The sequence below is a fragment of the Neurospora crassa genome, linkage group II (assembly GCF_000182925.2).
Source record: "Neurospora crassa OR74A linkage group II, whole genome shotgun sequence".
NCBI lineage: Eukaryota > Fungi > Ascomycota > Sordariomycetes > Sordariales > Sordariaceae > Neurospora > Neurospora crassa.
In genome coordinates this window covers 4,401,650-4,417,455 of record NC_026502.1, presented here as the reverse complement: position 1 = coordinate 4,417,455, position 15,806 = coordinate 4,401,650, and the positions used below count along the sequence as shown (strand labels likewise).

General features: G+C 53.3%; 6 protein-coding genes across 7 annotated transcripts; 1 reads left to right on the top strand and 5 right to left on the bottom strand.

The window, feature by feature from the left end:
- Nucleotides 1-57: 57 nt before the first annotated feature.
- On the bottom strand, nt 58-3,767 carry NCU09481 (hypothetical protein). The gene is made up of 2 exons (XM_958112.2): nt 2,996-3,767; nt 58-2,920 (listed from the first exon to the last, which is right to left on the bottom strand). The coding sequence occupies exons 1-2, from the start codon at nt 3,392-3,394 to the stop codon at nt 644-646; spliced, it is 2,676 nt and encodes an 891-aa protein (XP_963205.1). The 5' UTR covers nt 3,395-3,767; the 3' UTR covers nt 58-643.
- Nucleotides 3,768-4,326: 559 nt separating this feature from the next.
- Nucleotides 4,327-6,198, top strand: NCU09480 (heme/steroid binding domain-containing protein). The gene is made up of 2 exons (XM_958111.3): nt 4,327-4,888; nt 4,963-6,198. The coding sequence occupies exons 1-2, from the start codon at nt 4,529-4,531 to the stop codon at nt 5,476-5,478; spliced, it is 876 nt and encodes a 291-aa protein (XP_963204.1). The 5' UTR covers nt 4,327-4,528; the 3' UTR covers nt 5,479-6,198.
- NCU09479 (hypothetical protein) lies at nt 5,910-6,778 on the bottom strand (the record flags this gene model as incomplete). Its single annotated transcript, XM_958110.1, has 2 exons — nt 5,910-6,303; nt 6,381-6,778. 2 exons carry the CDS (start codon nt 6,776-6,778, stop codon nt 5,910-5,912), a joined length of 792 nt encoding a protein of 263 aa, XP_963203.1.
- A 1,565-nt stretch (nt 6,779-8,343) lies between these two features.
- Nucleotides 8,344-9,791, bottom strand: NCU09478 (hypothetical protein). Its single transcript, XM_958109.2, has 2 exons — nt 9,539-9,791; nt 8,344-9,457 (listed from the first exon to the last, which is right to left on the bottom strand). The coding sequence occupies exons 1-2, from the start codon at nt 9,579-9,581 to the stop codon at nt 8,859-8,861; spliced, it is 642 nt and encodes a 213-aa protein (XP_963202.2). The 5' UTR covers nt 9,582-9,791; the 3' UTR covers nt 8,344-8,858.
- A 108-nt stretch (nt 9,792-9,899) lies between these two features.
- aac (ADP, ATP carrier protein) lies at nt 9,900-11,924 on the bottom strand. 2 transcript variants are annotated; one of them, XM_011395337.1, is made up of 4 exons: nt 11,704-11,868; nt 11,269-11,367; nt 10,588-11,076; nt 9,900-10,308 (listed from the first exon to the last, which is right to left on the bottom strand). In XM_011395337.1, the coding sequence occupies exons 1-4, from the start codon at nt 11,734-11,736 to the stop codon at nt 10,267-10,269; spliced, it is 663 nt and encodes a 220-aa protein (XP_011393639.1). In that variant the 5' UTR covers nt 11,737-11,868; the 3' UTR covers nt 9,900-10,266. The 2 variants fall into 2 exon arrangements, with proteins under 2 accessions (XP_011393639.1, XP_011393638.1); XM_011395336.1 differs by having other exon boundaries at nt 9,900-11,076; nt 11,704-11,924.
- Nucleotides 11,925-14,367: 2,443 nt separating this feature from the next.
- NCU09476 (40S ribosomal protein S25) lies at nt 14,368-15,789 on the bottom strand. Its single transcript, XM_958138.3, has 3 exons — nt 15,540-15,789; nt 15,176-15,385; nt 14,368-15,081 (listed from the first exon to the last, which is right to left on the bottom strand). Exons 1-3 carry the CDS (start codon nt 15,595-15,597, stop codon nt 15,056-15,058), a joined length of 294 nt encoding a protein of 97 aa, XP_963231.1. The 5' UTR covers nt 15,598-15,789; the 3' UTR covers nt 14,368-15,055.
- Nucleotides 15,790-15,806: the final 17 nt, after the last annotated feature.

The window sequence follows — 15,806 nt, the reverse complement described above, 5'->3', positions numbered from 1 at the left end:
AATTTCAACAGAAACACCACGTTTGAATGAGGGAGCGAATAAGCGGTACAAGATAGTGCGTCAAGTATGTTTCAATGACCGTTGTGAAGTTCATCTTGAAAAAGAAGAACATAGAAGGTAGAGGTGTAAAGGCGCTTACACGCCGTCCGACCAGACTACATTGGTAAATACAAAATAAAGTCCATTCACTAACAGGACGAACTGAAGAAGAGAATAGAAAGGTGCAAAACTGAGTGCCGCCTTCCAAGCCAACATAAAGCCAACTCAATCCAACCTGTGCCCATTGCAAACAATCCTAGAGGTATTCCAGTCCGTATCCAGCCTGATGTTGGGTATCCAGGTATCCAGGTAGTTCCATCCCATCCTTCCATCCACTTTTTTGATGCAACTTGATACTTAATTCCATGTACAATGATAGTCGACATTATCCAGCACTGCCAGCTTTTTGTGCCTTTGTGCTGCTAACAGGCCACGACCCGAGAGAGCGAGTGTAGTGGGTATACCAACTTTCTCTCAATTTACCTCCCCTTCTTTATACCATTCCCATCATCTTCATCGTACTCGTCACCCCTTAAAACCAATATCACCACCCACTCCTCCTCCCCTTCCTCCCCGGAGTCAGCTTCGCGAGTCCAATGTCCCACTAAGACTTTAAACCTCTCTGATTCTCCTTCCCTGCCGCCCTCGCCTCCGTAGCCGCCGTTGGCGCACTAAAGCTCCTAGTCCCTTCGCCAGGCGTCGTCATCACGTCGGTGCTCTTCTTAAGCACACCGGCATAACTCAAGTCATTGCTGATGACCCTCGCCTTGCTCGGCGACTGTGTGCGCTTGCTCGGCGATAGTGGTCGTCTGGTAGGTGAAGCGTTCCTCTGCTTGTTCGGGGAGGGCGCGCGCTTGCTAGGGGACTCGGGTCTCTTGTTCGGCGATGGAGCACGCCCCGACTTGTTCGGCGATGCGTCTCGTTTCTTTGGAGTGGGGTCCCGGCCTCTGTCCCGCTTATCAGGGCTGTCTGGCCGCTGTTTTTCGGGCGAGGCGGGACGTTTTACTGGCGAGAGGGGTCGCTTCTCGGGGGATTGAGGTCGGGATTTGATCTCGCGACTTCGGCCGCGTTCGCGGCGCTCGCGGATCATGGCCAGGGCTTCTTCCCGGGATACAGGGAGTTCACCCTTCGATTCCGACCGCGACTTGGTGATGTTGATGCCGCCGTCGATGTCCATTGCGTTTTCGCTGGTGGCGCTAGCGACGCTTCCCTTCGAAGGGGTTCTGAACATCCTGCCAAGGTCTGCATTGGTAGACGCTTCCTTGAGAGGAACCTTGGTCGTGATGGTGCTTGAGTTCATGGTAGATCCGAACATCGATGCGTGCGCTAGGCTGGAGGGCGAGTAGCCTAGCTTGGACTCGGAGAGGTGATCGATATGTCCTGAGGCGGGCCCCGGAGTGTGGTTAGGTGGTTGCGGCTGTGACCTCTGGCTATCGTGGCTGGAGCGGGAGTTAGCCCTATCCCCTTCTGCTCCCTCGTTCTCCCTTGGTTGAGGGGGTGGTACGTTTTCTTTTTGTTCTTGACTGTTGCTATGAAGCACGGGTTCTTCCCAGTTAAGATGGCTTTGCTGGATGCTAGTGGTAGCCGTAGCGGTCGAGGCAGTAATGGTTTGTACCGATCCAGACATGACGGAACTGATGACCGAGGAGGCTGGTATCGTAGGAATGTTCCCCATCACATCGCTGCTGATTGACTCGGCATACCGCTTGTGCGGCGCCGTCAACAAACTCTGCAACGACGCCCTCTCCGAGTCCAGCACATAGTCAGGCACACCGTCACTATCCGGCGTCCTTCGATGTCTCGACATGATACTATCCTGCATCTCCGACCAAGCTTGTGACTCGCCCATTCGGGAATCCGCCATGCGTGAGGACTGATCGGTTGTCCGCTGGTGCCGTTGTCGCTTGTAGAGGCTTTCACGCTCTTTCGCGCCGTTAACGGGCACGGCGGGTACTTGTGCCTTGTCCAACTCCTCCTGTGATACGGTCCGGAAGATCCCCTGCTCTGGTATAAAGACTTTGCTTTTCTGCCCCGACTTCTTTGCACTTTCGGCCCTGAGCTGCTCGGTCTTCGTCCTCTTAGCCGACGGAGGCGAGACCTTGTCCCTGCAGGGTGATGGTGAAGCGTCCCTAAGAATCACCAGATCACCCGCATCCGTGACTTTGTGAGGGCTGATTTCTGACCACTTCCTTTTCGCACCGTCCATGCCCCCGATACTTGGCCTCTTGGAAGCCGCTCGGGCGCCGGCGCACATTTTGAGGTTGCATTCAACTTCCATGAAGGCGATTAGTTCCAAAGCACGATCAGCTCGTTGCTTCTCCCACTGCCAGAGTTCTTTGAGTTCTTCGATTTCGGATTCGCTTGTCGCGGAATGGCTGAGGTCGGCGGTGTGGTGGATATAAGACTTGAGAGCGGCGAAGTCGTCTTCTGGTTGTGGTGGTTCCATGCCGCCCATTTCGACATCTTTCGACTCCGGTAGTGGTATCTTTCCCTCGGCCGCAATCCGTGCCAGCTCCTCGCTCTTAGCTAGCGCCTTGAACGCGTCCCTTTCCATCTCCAAAGTACTGATGTGTTCCAGCGCTTTGTTGAGTTGTTCTTGGAGCCCGGCCAAGACATTTCTCGCTTCGATGGCTTCCTGTTCGCGCGCCTGTGTTCGTCCCTTTTGTTGCTCGAGTTCTTCTTCGGCAGCCTTTTGCGCGGCTCGACTGGTGTGCAGTTCCGTTTCGGCGGTTTTCAAAGCGGTACGAGTGGATTTGAGCTGTTTTTGCAATTCGACAATGTCGGACTGCGCTTTGAAGGCCTCCTTGCGCGCTTTGCGGATCTCCTTTTCCCAGATGGCTTGGGTGTGAGCGAGGGATTCTTTGGCGCGACCGTAGTCCTCCTGGGCGTTGAGAAGCAATTAGTTCCTGCTCAAAAGACCAGGAGTGTGGTGGGGCGAAGGGATGGACAAACTTACCATAACGACTTCCAGTCTGTGGGAAACCTTTTTCTCCCTCTCCTTCCCTTCCTCAACCTGCTGCCTCAGCACCTTGACCTCCTCACGCAGTCGTCGCACTTCGGCCTCTGCCTCCTCGCGCCCGAGCACGGCTCGCTGGAGAGCGGCATCGGTTGTTTTGCGCTCCTGCTGTTTAGCTTGGAGGGCCATCGAGTTGAATTGGCTGACTTTTTCGGCAACCGAGTTGTCGCGACCGTCTTTGGGCGACAGCAAGGAGGGACCTTCGCGCTGTTGGTTGTGGGAAATGGGCTGTAGGGGATCGGGAGGGCTGATGGTGAGGAGGTTGACGCTGTGGTCGTCGCCGCCTCCCATGACGGGGGGCTCTTTCGGCGAGTCGGGAAGACCCGACGACGCTTCCATGGCTGGCGGTGTTGTGTGAAAATTGATGGGATCAATGCAATGTAATGGATGCGATGGGCGACAGGATAAGTGACATGTAGTGGTGGTGGTGGTAGTCGCTCGATGTCGACAATGCAATGTTGATGGAGGTTGACAATGTTGGTTGACAAAGACGCGTTCGACGGTGCGACTTGTCGCGGGAAGGGGGGTATCTCGGGGATCTCTAGAGGCAATACTGCGTCATTCGGCTTTGGACCATCAATAGGTGGAAAAGATCAAATGCGGATCGGGTGGTTGATCTGGGATTCCGCCTTGCAGTAGTGTGGATGTTTGTGGAAAGATTCAGGTTGCGTCAGGCGGGCCAGTCGTTTTTCCCCAGCTTGGTTTATTTTTCGGGGTTTGGGTGCCTGGGTTTGTTTCTCTGTCAACACTGCACAAGGGCACAGTGCTATCGGCACACCACATCGAGCACCGGGCTGTGTTTACTCCTCACAAATGGAAGACAAAATGACTCGAGATGCACCACACTCTGATGTAATTGAGTTGCGCAGTAAACAAAAAAGGATTTCGGTGAACAGATGGGATATGCAGACAAAGGAACCACAAGACATGTTCGATGAAATAATTGATTCATTCCATCCCGCGCCTGCCCCTCCTTGTACACTATGTATTCCTTCGGGCAGCCTGGCTGGTTTTACGACCTCGGGCAAATTGGAGAAAATCTGTTTACTTGTACAGTGTCCATAGCTCTGCGCAATGGCTTCCAGGTGCGCCGTGTTGCCTGGGTAACGAGCTCAAGCTTAGTACTTACTTATGTACTTGACAGATGCAGTAAACACGTGGGAACCCCGCCTGCCTTCAAGCCATTGGCCAGCCTTGCATTTAGCATCCTTTGTGCATCCCATTTTGCCCAATTGACGACCGAGATGACATGTCCATCGGGAACAGGGGACCTTTAGCCCGGAGACGGGAGCTTGGAAAGGGAAACGGAAGCTTCCTTCCTTTCCACTCACCCTTCCATTAGTTCTCTCGGCGTCGCAACATCGATCTGTTCATTGCATTCAGTTACCACCTGTTCCATTCCATTGCTGTTTCTCTCAGTCTTGTTCTTCTTTGCATGTTCACATATCACTAAGTAGCCATAATATCATCAACATGGCCGATACCGACACCGTCCGCCGGCGCAAGCCCGAATCCAAGACACCTCCCACCAACGAGCCCGGTCACGATACGGCCTCAGCTACCGAAGACTCCGATGTCGAAGAGATCATCCGCCCCGGCTTTCCTCCCCACTCCGAATCCCGAAATGGCGGCAAGAAGCAGAAAGCTCCCAAACGCCGAATCGAAGACGAAGACGAATCCAACCCCTGGCTCCTCGATATCCTCCGTGTCATTTCCTTCCTCTTCCTGGCCTCTTGCGGTCTCAGCTACCTCATCTCCAATGGCGAGTCCTTCTTCTGGGGCATGTCTCACCCGCCCAACTATCTCCAGTTAGAATGGTGGAAGTCTCAACTGGTAGGTCCTTCGATCGATGCTTCTCTTCTCCAGCCGCTGGTCCAGCAGCACCAGCTGACAAGGCGGTGACGTAGCGCGGCCCCATCTACCTCACCCCGGCCGAACTCGCCGCCTTCGATGGCACCGATGAATCCAAACCCATTTATCTCGCAATCAACGGCACCATCTACGACGTCTCCGCCAACCGACGCACCTACGGTCCGGGCGGTTCCTACCACGTCTTTGCCGGCGTTGACGCTTCGCGCGCTTACGTCACCGGCTGCTTCGCCGAGGACCGCACCCCCGACCTGCGCGGTGTCGAGGAAATGTTCCTTCCTCTCGACGACCCTGCCGTGGACAACAAGTACTGGACCCCAGAAGAACTCAAGCAGTTGAAGAGGAAAGAAATGGAGGAGGCCCTGAAAAAGGTCAACGATGCCTTGAAGCACTGGGCCAACTTCTTCGGGAAGAGCAAGAAGTACAGATTCGTGGGCTATGTCAAGAGAGACAAGGACTGGTTGAAGAAGGAACCAGTGCCCAAGCTGTGTGAGGCGGCGGGGAGGGGCAGGACGCCTAGGTCACCGCCGGAGGAGGAAAAGAAGAAGCACTAGGACATGACTCCTGAGGATGGTGGTATTGGTATGGAAAACAGAACAAATTCATTTCTTATCCAATGAACTCTGCGGCAGTGCAGTATTGATTCTTTCTCTTGACAGTAACAGGTCGAGCAAATACTTACCAAGGGATCAAAGTACAGTTTGAACAGTTTAAACATCGAACAGAACAAAATACCAGAGGATCATGACACTCGATTTCATGCAAAATCTACCTCTACCCAACCAACAATGCCACGCTCGCAGCAATCTAGTGCCCGGCTCTAAACCCCAAAAAAAGAAAGAAAAAAAACAACGTCGCTGACAAACAAACATGAGCCAGCGCGCCGAAACCGAGAAAGTCAGTTACCCTTCTTAAAACATCGTACAATCCAACTCGAGGATTCCATCGTCAATTCAACCTCTCCACCTTGCTCCACTTTCGTGAACTAGAGGAACAAGAAAGCAACAGCACCGCCAGCGACAAGCGCAAACATGCTCGTAGTTCCAGCAGCAGAGAGAATACCCGCACCAGCAGTCACTGGCACAGCGGTGGAAGAGCCACTAGGACTCGTCGAGTTGGATGGGGTGGTTCCGCTGCTTGGCCCGGTAGTGGTGCTGCCATTGGTAGAACCAGAGCCAGTACCACTGCCAGTGCCCGAGCCTGAGCCCGAGCCAGAATCACTGCCAGAACCGGAGCCAGAGCCAGAACCGGAGCCAGAACCGGAGCCAGAACCGGAGCCAGAGCCAGAACCGGAGCCAGAACCGGAGGGGACGATGGTAGTGGCCTTGGCTGCGAGGGCCTTGTAGTTCTGTAGTGACTTGGTGGCGTTGGAAGATGGGCTATTTTCTCTGTTAGTCCTCCATTCATTCATTCATACCTCTACCCACAAACGCAGAATTCAAACAGGGATACTCACTTTTCATTAACAACCATCACCATCCCATTCTGACAATGCTTCCCCTGCGCACAATACAACCACATCGGGTTCTTGTTCTTCACCATCACCGTGTACACCGGCACATTACCTCCATGTCCAGAGGTGGTACCATTCATGCTCTTGCCGTCTTTTGCTGATGCTGCTGCTAAGCCTGCGGCAACAGGCATGAAGCCCGAGTTTATTCCTGTTACGTTGCTGTGCATCGCAATAGGCTGGCAGGGGTTGTCAAAGGTCGATTGCGTGACCGTGTGGTTGCCGGCCACGAACTGGAACTGGATGGCTTCACCCGGCTCGGCCGAGATCTTGTTGGGGGAGAAGACGAGGGTGCCGTTGTAGCCAACAGAGACGACGTGGGTTTTTTGGGCGGTGACTGTCATGGTTGATGAGAGGGTGGCGAGCCCGGCGAGAAGGAGGTTGGTGTAATGCATTTTATAATTTGTTGTTGTGTTGAGTGTGTATATGTAGGTAGGTATTTGAAGATCTGGTAAAGGGAAATTCAACTTAAAAGACCGTCTTCCGTCTAGCGGTTTGTCGTCGTCGTCGTCGTCGGGTTAAATGAGAGGGAATATGGTAGTAAGATGTAAAAGCGACTAGCGCTGTATTATTGTCGAAGACCAAAAAGAGGTAGTAGGTAGGACCAGCCTGGCCAATTCGAAAGGTAAAGACCGAACGACGGCGGAGAAAGAAAGGAAGAGAGAAAAGAAGAGAAACGACCCGTGTAGTGGGTTACGATGGAGGATAGGGAAGACGATGACGAAAAAATAAGCCCAGGAAAGAGATGGAGAGGGTATTGTGAGGATATAAGTCAACTGCCCAGGCCCAAAATTTTTATGAATCGCTCTGATGTCGATGGAGCCTAGAGATATCCATGTCATACCATGGTTAGCAACATGTTAGGTTTCATCGACAGAGGGACTTGACATTCTGGGGTAGAGGATCCATATTAGGCTCCATAGTAGCCACGACGGAGTGTGGTATTGAAACATCACGGTGTTTGGAGTTTTCGGGGCAGGAACGGGGCCATATCAGCTGGGGATATACTTACACCAAAGACACCAGCTGTTGACAATAGCAAAAAGAGTATTGCTCTTTGAAGAAGCTGGCTTATTCCCCTCAAAACTTCGTTTCGGCAAGGTACCTCTTAATCAAGGCACCTCGGTATAGCCCCAGAAGTCGAAACGAAAACAATGGCTGTAGCGAACTTGAGATAGGTTGGATTTCTACCCAACCTTGTGAAGCGTGTACGATGGTAAAGCTCGTACCGGCATCTATAGAGAATAGAGTGATAGGTGAATTGGGTCTTGTAAAGAATGCGCCTGAATGCCTCCATGACTGGACTGTAACGAAGGAAAGTGGAATAACACTGGGGAGAGAATGAAACGAAAGTTGTCACTTGTCTGCTTTGCGAACTGAAGATCGTACTGCTAAATTGGGTTCGGTTGAAGTTTGTGAAGATCTTGATATCTCTGTGACACTTTGCCACCTGCCCACCCGTCTGGATCACTCCATGAAGCCAAAGCCCATCATCTCCATCTCAATTACTCAAACTGCACGATACCGAAATCTGGAAGCCAAGCAAAGAGAAAGCGCAAAGCCGAATTAAGGTTTGGATCCCTGCTACTAAGCGCCAGGGGCCGTCTGTGACCAGGGGTCAGAGCACAGCCGGCACCCGACCATCGCCAATGAGATCTGCGACGCATCTGATACACGGATCCGGTTTCACTCCCTCCACGACTCGATTAACCTTCTAGATCTTCGCTTGCTGGATCTCATCGATCCGAGGGCCGATGTCGGAAATGTCAAAGTGCCAAAGTTGGGCGTTGGGACGAATTAGCATCAGTCGTGATATCAGAGCTAAGACGGGGTCTGAGCTTGGGGGTCTCGGTGATTAGACGGTCTAGACCTTTCTCCCTTCCTTCGTACCTCTACACAGTGATGGTGGGAAGCTAATAGGGTTGGAAAGGACGATGGAAAACCACATGGCTATCGAAGTTGTTCCGAGCATTGGAAATTGCGAGCCTGCCCTGCATATTGTACATCAGCCATCTGTCATCATCGACTATCAAGCTACCTCTACCAGGTCCTGGCGAATAAACAAGTATTGTCTTGAACTCCCCTCTATCACACTTCCCATCTAGACTGGCGAATAACGGTAAATGCCCGTCCTCGAGCTTGAGCCGTACAGATCTCACTCGCTGCTCTGTAGTCCCTTTCTTGACGTTTGACTTGCTTGTGCCATTGTTTATCATCGTGAACCGGCGTTGTACGACAAAGAATCCACGCCAGGCACAACGAGCGTTCCGCAACCTCCTTTTGACAGACGTAGCTTGGTAAGTGCGCAGATGAGCTCCGCCAGATGCCGATACCATGATCATAGGTACTGTCGGTCGAGCTGAGCTTGCCGGGTGCCCACGGAGTAGGAGGCATGAACCCTCCCTCATCTCTCCCATCAACAGATCAGAGATCCAACAACAACTGAGGCGCAATCTTCTCTAAATCCTCCACCTCCAAGAAGCCTCCCCCTCCCGAAGTCGTCCCATTCCCCCCTTCCCTCTCTACCACACTCCTCGCAATCGCCTCCCTCACAAAGATATCCACATAGCGCGCCACTGCCTCGTTCGCATCCTTCGTTATCTTGGTCTTGTCGCTCTCGAAGAACTCGTACAATAACCTCGTCAACAGCTCCGAGGGGACCGTGGGCCGTTCCTCTTCGTCCGAGTCCTCCTCTGCTTCCTCTTGTTGCTCTTCAGCATCAGACTCCTGCTGTGGCTGGTACCGGTCTGAGTCGTCAGCGTCTTCCGAGTCGTTTCGGTTCTTACGCTGCATCTGTCGTCGTCGCTGGGGCCCATTCGTGTCCGTCTCCGGTTGCTCTTCTTCATCTTCTTCCTCATCTGAGCCGAGCATGGTAAGGTCATTGTTGATTTCGCTGTGAGGAAACATGTCCAGATCTTCGTCGTCTTGGACGGAGGCGAGCTCGATTGTGTCCGTTGTTTCGCGGCGTCGCTTCGAGGAGGAGGGGTCTGCTGAGGTAGAGCCACGTTTGGCGCCGGCGGGAGCTGTAAAGGTCATGTTAGCTTTCGGATGGGTGTTGGGAGCGGAATTGAACCAAATGCGACTACGGGAAATGGAAGGCGTACCGCGCCGGCTGCTGGAGGCCGTGGAGGTAGATTTGGGAGGCATTGCAACTGATCCGTCGCTTATTTCCGATTCTGCTCTAAAGGCGCTGAATTTGGTAATAGGAGACGGCGTGAATGATCAAGAGGGCAGTGACGAAACTAAAGCTGGGAGCGCAAAGCTATCGCAAGTCAAGAGAGTACATTCAAATGATGTTTGGTGGTTGGAAGTCCAATCGCCTGGAGACGCGACGCGACAAAGATACCCCAAATCGTATTTACGTAACTGGTCCGTCAGAACCCGTCTCGAGACCCCAGACCGAAATCTACATCGATGTTCACATGTTCACATGTTCGCATGCATTTCACGCATTCGAAGGCGGTGCACAATCACTTCACTGACTTGATAAACGAAGTTCGGAAAGGAAACCCATGAATTCGCCAAACTACCTATCGTCAAAGGGGATCTAAGAGACGCATGCAAAGGAAACGGCGGAAAGATGATGTTGCCAAAGGCAAAGGAGAATACACATGGGGAAACAGCTAAGGATCTTGTATTACAGCGGGGAATTGGTATATAGCCCGCGAAACCTCCTCCTCAACCGGACAATGGCTCAACGCTTGAGTCCATCGTCGGAACCTTTTCGAAACCCTCCGTCAGAGATAGATCCCGAAGAGAAACGGTTTGATCTCCATCCCCAAAAAGGGTCATCTCCTCAACTTCAAAGTTTAGCACATTGAGGTTGGGAAATTTAACCGGAACCACCCTTGAAGGCCTTGCCGAAGAGGAGGACCTGGAGCTGGTCGTAGATGGAGAGGACACCAGCACCGGCGACACCACGGAGAATGTTGGCACCAGCACCCTTGAAGAGAGACTTGACACCCTCCTTGGCAACGATCTGGGAAGCGGCATCGAAGGAAGACTTGTACTTGACGGCCTCACCGGAGGTCATCATCATGCGACGACGGATGGTGTCAAGAGGGTAAGAGGCGATACCAGCGGCGGTGGTGACGCACCAGCCGAGAGCGAAAGAGGCAAGGAAGTTGTTCTTGAGGTCACCGACGAGGAGGACGGGCTTGATGGAGTCGTAGAGACCGAAGTAGAGACCACGGTAGACGACGATACCAGCGACGGAGGGACCGAAACCACGGTAGAGACCGGCAATACCATCGGAAGCGATGGTCTTGCGGTAGACATCGACGAGACCGTTGAACTGACGCTCACCACCCTTCTTGGCGGACTTGGCGTCGTTGGCGAGACGGGTACGGGCGTAGTCGAGGGAGTAGACGAAGAGGAGGGAAGTGGCACCAGCAGCACCACCGGAGGCAAGGTTACCGGCCATCCACTTCCAGTAGCCATCGACGTCCTTCTTGTAGCCGAACATCTTCTTGAACTTGTCACGGAAAGCGAAGTTCAGGGCCTGGGTAGGGAAGTAACGGATGACGTTGGCGGTGTTGCCACGCCACAAGGCCATGACACCCTCATCGGCGGTGGTGCGCTTGAAGCAGTCGATGATACCGTTGTAGCGGCGGTCGAGACGGCCGGCACGGATCATCTCATCCTAGGGGGTCGTCAGTATACCTGGACCAAGATGTGGAGGGATGCTCGTTCTCCCATCGCCGACGTTAAAGGAATGGCACGTGACAGCCAGATAGACTTGCTGAGACTGCTACCGCACGCGCGGATCACAGAGGCCAAGTTGATTTCCTTCTCCTGTCGATCATGGGAGAATGAGGTAATTATTGGAACGTACCTGGTTCTGGACGAGGAGCTTGATACGCTCAATGGGAGCGGCAGCAGTCTTCGAGACGGCGGCAGAGACACCACCCATCAAGAAGTCCGCCACGAAGGGCTGTAGAAGAGGGGCGATGTTAGCATGTTGTTATGTCGCGATAAGCAAACAAAGATGTCAGGTCGTGTCCCCGCATTTCCCGGTGGTGGTCGACATGCAAACGCAGTCACCAAGACGCGATAGATCAAGACCATCACTGTCGACCGACTGATGAAATCGGAGAGCCCAATGGTTGTTGTTGATTGCTATCGCGCCGTGACCTGCGAGGGCTGGCTGAGGTCGCGATGGACGATCCCCTTGGACTGCCTGCCCGACCGATCGACCAGGGAAATGACGACAACGACAACGACGACCACGACATCAACGTGCTGGGCGAGAGAGAGGGGCAAAACATACCGGCATGCCCAAGACCTTCTGTTGCTCCGCCATTGTGATATTCCTTTCCTTGCTGTAAAAAGAGAGGAGTGGAGATGGAGAGAAAAGACCAAGCTCTGCTACGAGGGGAAGAGGAAGAAGTCGCGAGAATATATTCTGCAGCCGACTGGGGGTCTGGGGCTTCCAAGGGGGGGCCGACGAAAAATTTCGCAGCGGAGACAAGGAAGCAGGCCCAGTTTTCACTTTGTGCGGGCGCCAGCCAGCCGCTACCTACTAGCCCACCGCGACCGAATCTTCCCGGGCCCCTGGCTGGGCTGCTCAAGCACTGCGCACGGGCCGTCTACTTGCACCTTTACCAGAACGAGCGACCTTGCAGCTGCTGGCAGCCCGTGACAGCTCATACCACTCCTGCTTGTGCCGCGCTGACAGTCAGGTTCCCTGCACTGCCGGCCGGTAAAGCCCGAAAGGCTCCAGTCAGGCTTGTAACAAGAACCATTTCGTCGTCACCCAATTGGACGCATCAGCGCCCAATCTGTTCGCTGGCTATAATTACACGTATCAGTTTATCCCTCAGCAGTAACTTGTGTGTTTTGAGGTGCCACGAAGTCCAGCAGCTAACAGACGCCAGCCGCCATCGTGAAACTGGTTATTTACATATAGACGGCAGCCGACCGCCCCTTCGTCTTCACCGTTCATTGCAGTGCTCGCGATATTTTCAGAGTGCCCTCGGCTATGTATTTCCTCGTTGTCTCAAATACGAGGATGGACCGAGTTGTAGGTAGGCATTTTGAGGACTGGCTGTCATCCACTGTCTTGGGATTCCCACGTTTCGAAGGGAGCCTTCTGTCTTCGAAGTTCGAACCCCCCCCCCCTCCCCGTCCCCCACCCTCGCTTCCCCCCTCGCTCCCCAGTCTCGTCCCCCTCCAACAAACACCCTCCACGCTTTGCGTTGGCCAAGACCCGAGTCAGATTGATTTCTTGGCACGCGGCAGCTGGAGCCGCGGTCTGCGACGAACTCGAACCTAGAACTCCCGGCCCCACGGGCAGAGATTCGGCTGTCATGCGAAAGAGACGGAAAACGTCCATACCGACTCGGTCATCTTGACTTCCGAAAGTTTCATCTCCTGGATATCCGAGTCGGAGTATTCCAGAACTTCCCCATGGTTCGCTATGATGGATCACAAGGAAATCATATGTACCTCGCTCACGAGTTCGACTTCCCTTTTGGCTGTGGTCCCAGGCCCAGTGGCATTGCAACGTCATGCTGCAGCCCCCGGCCTTAACATTTCAAGCACCAATTGTGCACCCCCCCCCTCCTGTTCACCATCCGTAACCGCTGAAAGCCTGAACCGCCCAGGATGGCGTCGCTCGCAGGGCATGTGGCAAACGACGACGGCAACGGGCGGCAATTCGGGGCAACAGCTTCGGTCAATGAGAGTTCGAGAATGGGCAAAGCTCCAACAGCTCTCTAGGGCCCATGCGACACGGTCTTGACGGGGGACGGTGAGTCCGATGTGTAGACGAAAACCATTGAATACGAAAGGTGAAGTAAAGAGGAAGAGGGTGGCGGCAACATGGCCTATCTGTGCCATTTGCTTCGAATGCCTAATGCATCCCACAAGCCGTCAAGGTGCCGGCCGGAGGGGGTCTGTTCATGCCAAGCCGACAAGGTTCGGGTCGCTGGACCGGACCTGGAGATAACCTCACCCGTATCGAGCTTTCACGTGCTCTCAGGTATCCAGAGTTCATGAACATACCAGCGGCGAGACATGCTTTGCAGATGAGACGATTGCAGGCACATGGACAATACAATATTTGGGACTCACCTTTCCGCTTTACAGAAGAGAACGATGGGACAGCTTGCGCGTAACCCGTCTGCCGTCTTTTTACCATCAATTTTGATGGTCATGGCGCCAACCTTGGCTGTAACGAGTGAACCCATTGATTCAACTTCATGCCTTCTGTCAACGTGCTCAGCTTGTCTGATTGTGCGGAAGATGGCATGATATTCCTCGGTCTCAGCTCACACAATCTGGCGCGGGAGCAGCCATCTACCGAGGGAACAAGCAAATGCGCGTCTGCGATGCTCTTGCAAATTCAGGGTGCCAAGCAACGAAGCAAGAGACAAGGAAACCACGAAGCACGGATGAATAGGTGGTATAGCGTGAAATATCGAGGTACGGAGTAATTGCTTCCAAAGGCGGCATTATCCCTTGTTGATCCCCATGTTCAAAGTTTGATGCCAGCCAGGTATGAGACCACAGCAGACAGTGAAATGTCCGACTTGATGCGCCAGCCACCAGTAAGCCTTAAGAAACTAGACCTGAGACGCCTTGAACTAATTCTATGAATTGCAAATGGATACCGAGGTACGACAAGCATAGGTGAGACTGGAAAGGGGGAAAGAGTTGAGTTCTGATCACGAATGTTTGTCCGGGGAGCAAATCCCGGATAGGATCCTGAGTGTGTGCATGTCGAATATAAGCCACTATGTTTGGGCTGGAAAGATAGTGTTCTCAAGGAGGCAATATACCTTAAGAGATGAACACGATTGAGCAGCAGGTTCAGACCCGAGTTGGATTATAAGAACGTTGTTCCCGTGTATGAGGTAGGAGGTACCTGGATCCGACATTGTATGAAGCGTAGGTAGTTAAGATTCTCGGATTCTTCTCACCGAGATGGGTTCAACGGAGTCTGGCAGATAAGAGGCACTCGATAAGAAATTTAATTAGCTTTGTCCACTTCCATGACCGTGACCGGATACCTCAACGGCCAGGCGCGGTCATAGTGTACACGATATGGGACCTGTTCATCATAGGGCTGGACTAGTGTCGTGGAGAATTCCATCCAGCCATCGATAGGTCCATACATCATTCACATACGTCACTGGCATATCGTGTGAACTCAGATGTTGCTTTGAGGCAGTAAATTAGTTTCCTATTCTACCGCCTCTAGTCCTTCTTGTCCTCTTCCATGGATTGGGGTATCATAGAGAACTGCCCATGGGCCGTTCCCATCGGACTAGGCGCGCACACACACGGCTTGCACGTAAGCATCGAACTCGGGTACAGCTCTTTCCCAGGCAGATAGGAGGCGAGTCTGCCCCGTTCGTTTGTCGTGATCTTGGTCGTTCCGTTCGTATCTTCCGATCGATGCATAATCCCAGTGTGATTGTGTAAAGAATCTGAGGAGCACTTCCCGATTCCCCTCCCACTAAAATGCTACACCGTGTGCATTGTGCATGCAAAGATTGACCATTCCCACCAGAGACGTAGCCCGATCAAAAAAGTCAAACCCCTTCTTGTCGCTGACGAACCACCTTTTCAAGTCTGCCGGTCCGTCATGTCAAGAAAATCGCTAGGTGTTTGGACATTTACTCGTCAGCGCCAATGGCACGGGCTGTAGAAGTCGCGTGTTAGCTAATTGTTCTCGAATATGTCTCTGATCGAAATCCAATGTCGCCGGTCAGTTCAACCGGGCGAGGGAGACGTACTGTAGATCTTCATCTTGCTGTGTCCAACAACCTGCTTGATCTGACCCTTCTCCTCGAGGTCCTTGAGGCAGCGGCGGGCAAGCGAGCCGTTGATCTTGAGACGGTCGACGAGGGTGGCGACGGTGACAAGGCGGTAGGACTGGACGTCCTTGTAAAGCTTGTCGGAAGTGGACTTGTCAAGGATGACGGCGTGCTGGGCCTTGTCCTTGACTGTGGGTGTGTGTCAGTGAATTTGGCCCAAACTTTTCGTGTTGTCGGGGAGCGCCATCACGGCAGTGACGACGGCCATGACGGCGACAGTCGTGAAGCCATCATCATCTGCTGGAAATGACGACCCCGAAAAATGGACAGAGATTCTCCTTACCCTTGCCCTTGGACCACTTCTTCTTCTGCTTCTTAGCACCAGACGCGGCGGGAGCCATTTTGAATGATGAGTTCTGGTGGTTTGGTGGATGAAGGGGAGAGGGAGAGACAGTCCTGGCTTCAAGGTCTTTTCCTCTGCGCAACGAAAAGGCGGGGAGATTTTTCTGGTCGGCGCGCAGGCAAGTGTGGCTCGGGCGCTGGGCTGGTCTCTGCGCACGCACACACTGCACACACTCCGGCCAGTGACTGCGGGTGCGCGCCAGGCCAA

Coding starts and splice junctions, on each gene's coding strand:
- NCU09476 (XM_958138.3), bottom strand. CDS start 15,597: ATGGCTCCCGCCGCGTCTGGTGCTAAGAAGCAGAAGAAGAAGTGGTCC. Junction 15,386..15,539: donor GAAGTGGTCCAAGGGCAAGG/GTAAGGAGAATC, acceptor ACACACCCACAG/TCAAGGACAAGGCCCAGCAC. Junction 15,082..15,175: donor CAGCAAGATGAAGATCTACA/GTACGTCTCCCT, acceptor CGACTTCTACAG/CCCGTGCCATTGGCGCTGAC.
- NCU09478 (XM_958109.2), bottom strand. CDS start 9,581: ATGCCTCCCAAATCTACCTCCACGGCCTCCAGCAGCCGGCGCG. Junction 9,458..9,538: donor GGCCTCCAGCAGCCGGCGCG/GTACGCCTTCCA, acceptor TGACCTTTACAG/CTCCCGCCGGCGCCAAACGT.
- NCU09480 (XM_958111.3), top strand. CDS start 4,529: ATGGCCGATACCGACACCGTCCGCCGGCGCAAGCCCGAATCCAAGACA. Junction 4,889..4,962: donor AATGGTGGAAGTCTCAACTG/GTAGGTCCTTCG, acceptor GCGGTGACGTAG/CGCGGCCCCATCTACCTCAC.
- aac (XM_011395336.1), bottom strand. CDS start 11,736: ATGGCGGAGCAACAGAAGGTCTTGGGCATGCCG. Junction 11,368..11,703: donor AGAAGGTCTTGGGCATGCCG/GTATGTTTTGCC, acceptor CCTCTTCTACAG/CCCTTCGTGGCGGACTTCTT. Junction 11,077..11,268: donor AGCTCCTCGTCCAGAACCAG/GTACGTTCCAAT, acceptor ACGACCCCCTAG/GATGAGATGATCCGTGCCGG.
- NCU09481 (XM_958112.2), bottom strand. CDS start 3,394: ATGGAAGCGTCGTCGGGTCTTCCCGACTCGCCGAAAGAGCCCCCCGTC. Junction 2,921..2,995: donor ACAGACTGGAAGTCGTTATG/GTAAGTTTGTCC, acceptor CTCAACGCCCAG/GAGGACTACGGTCGCGCCAA.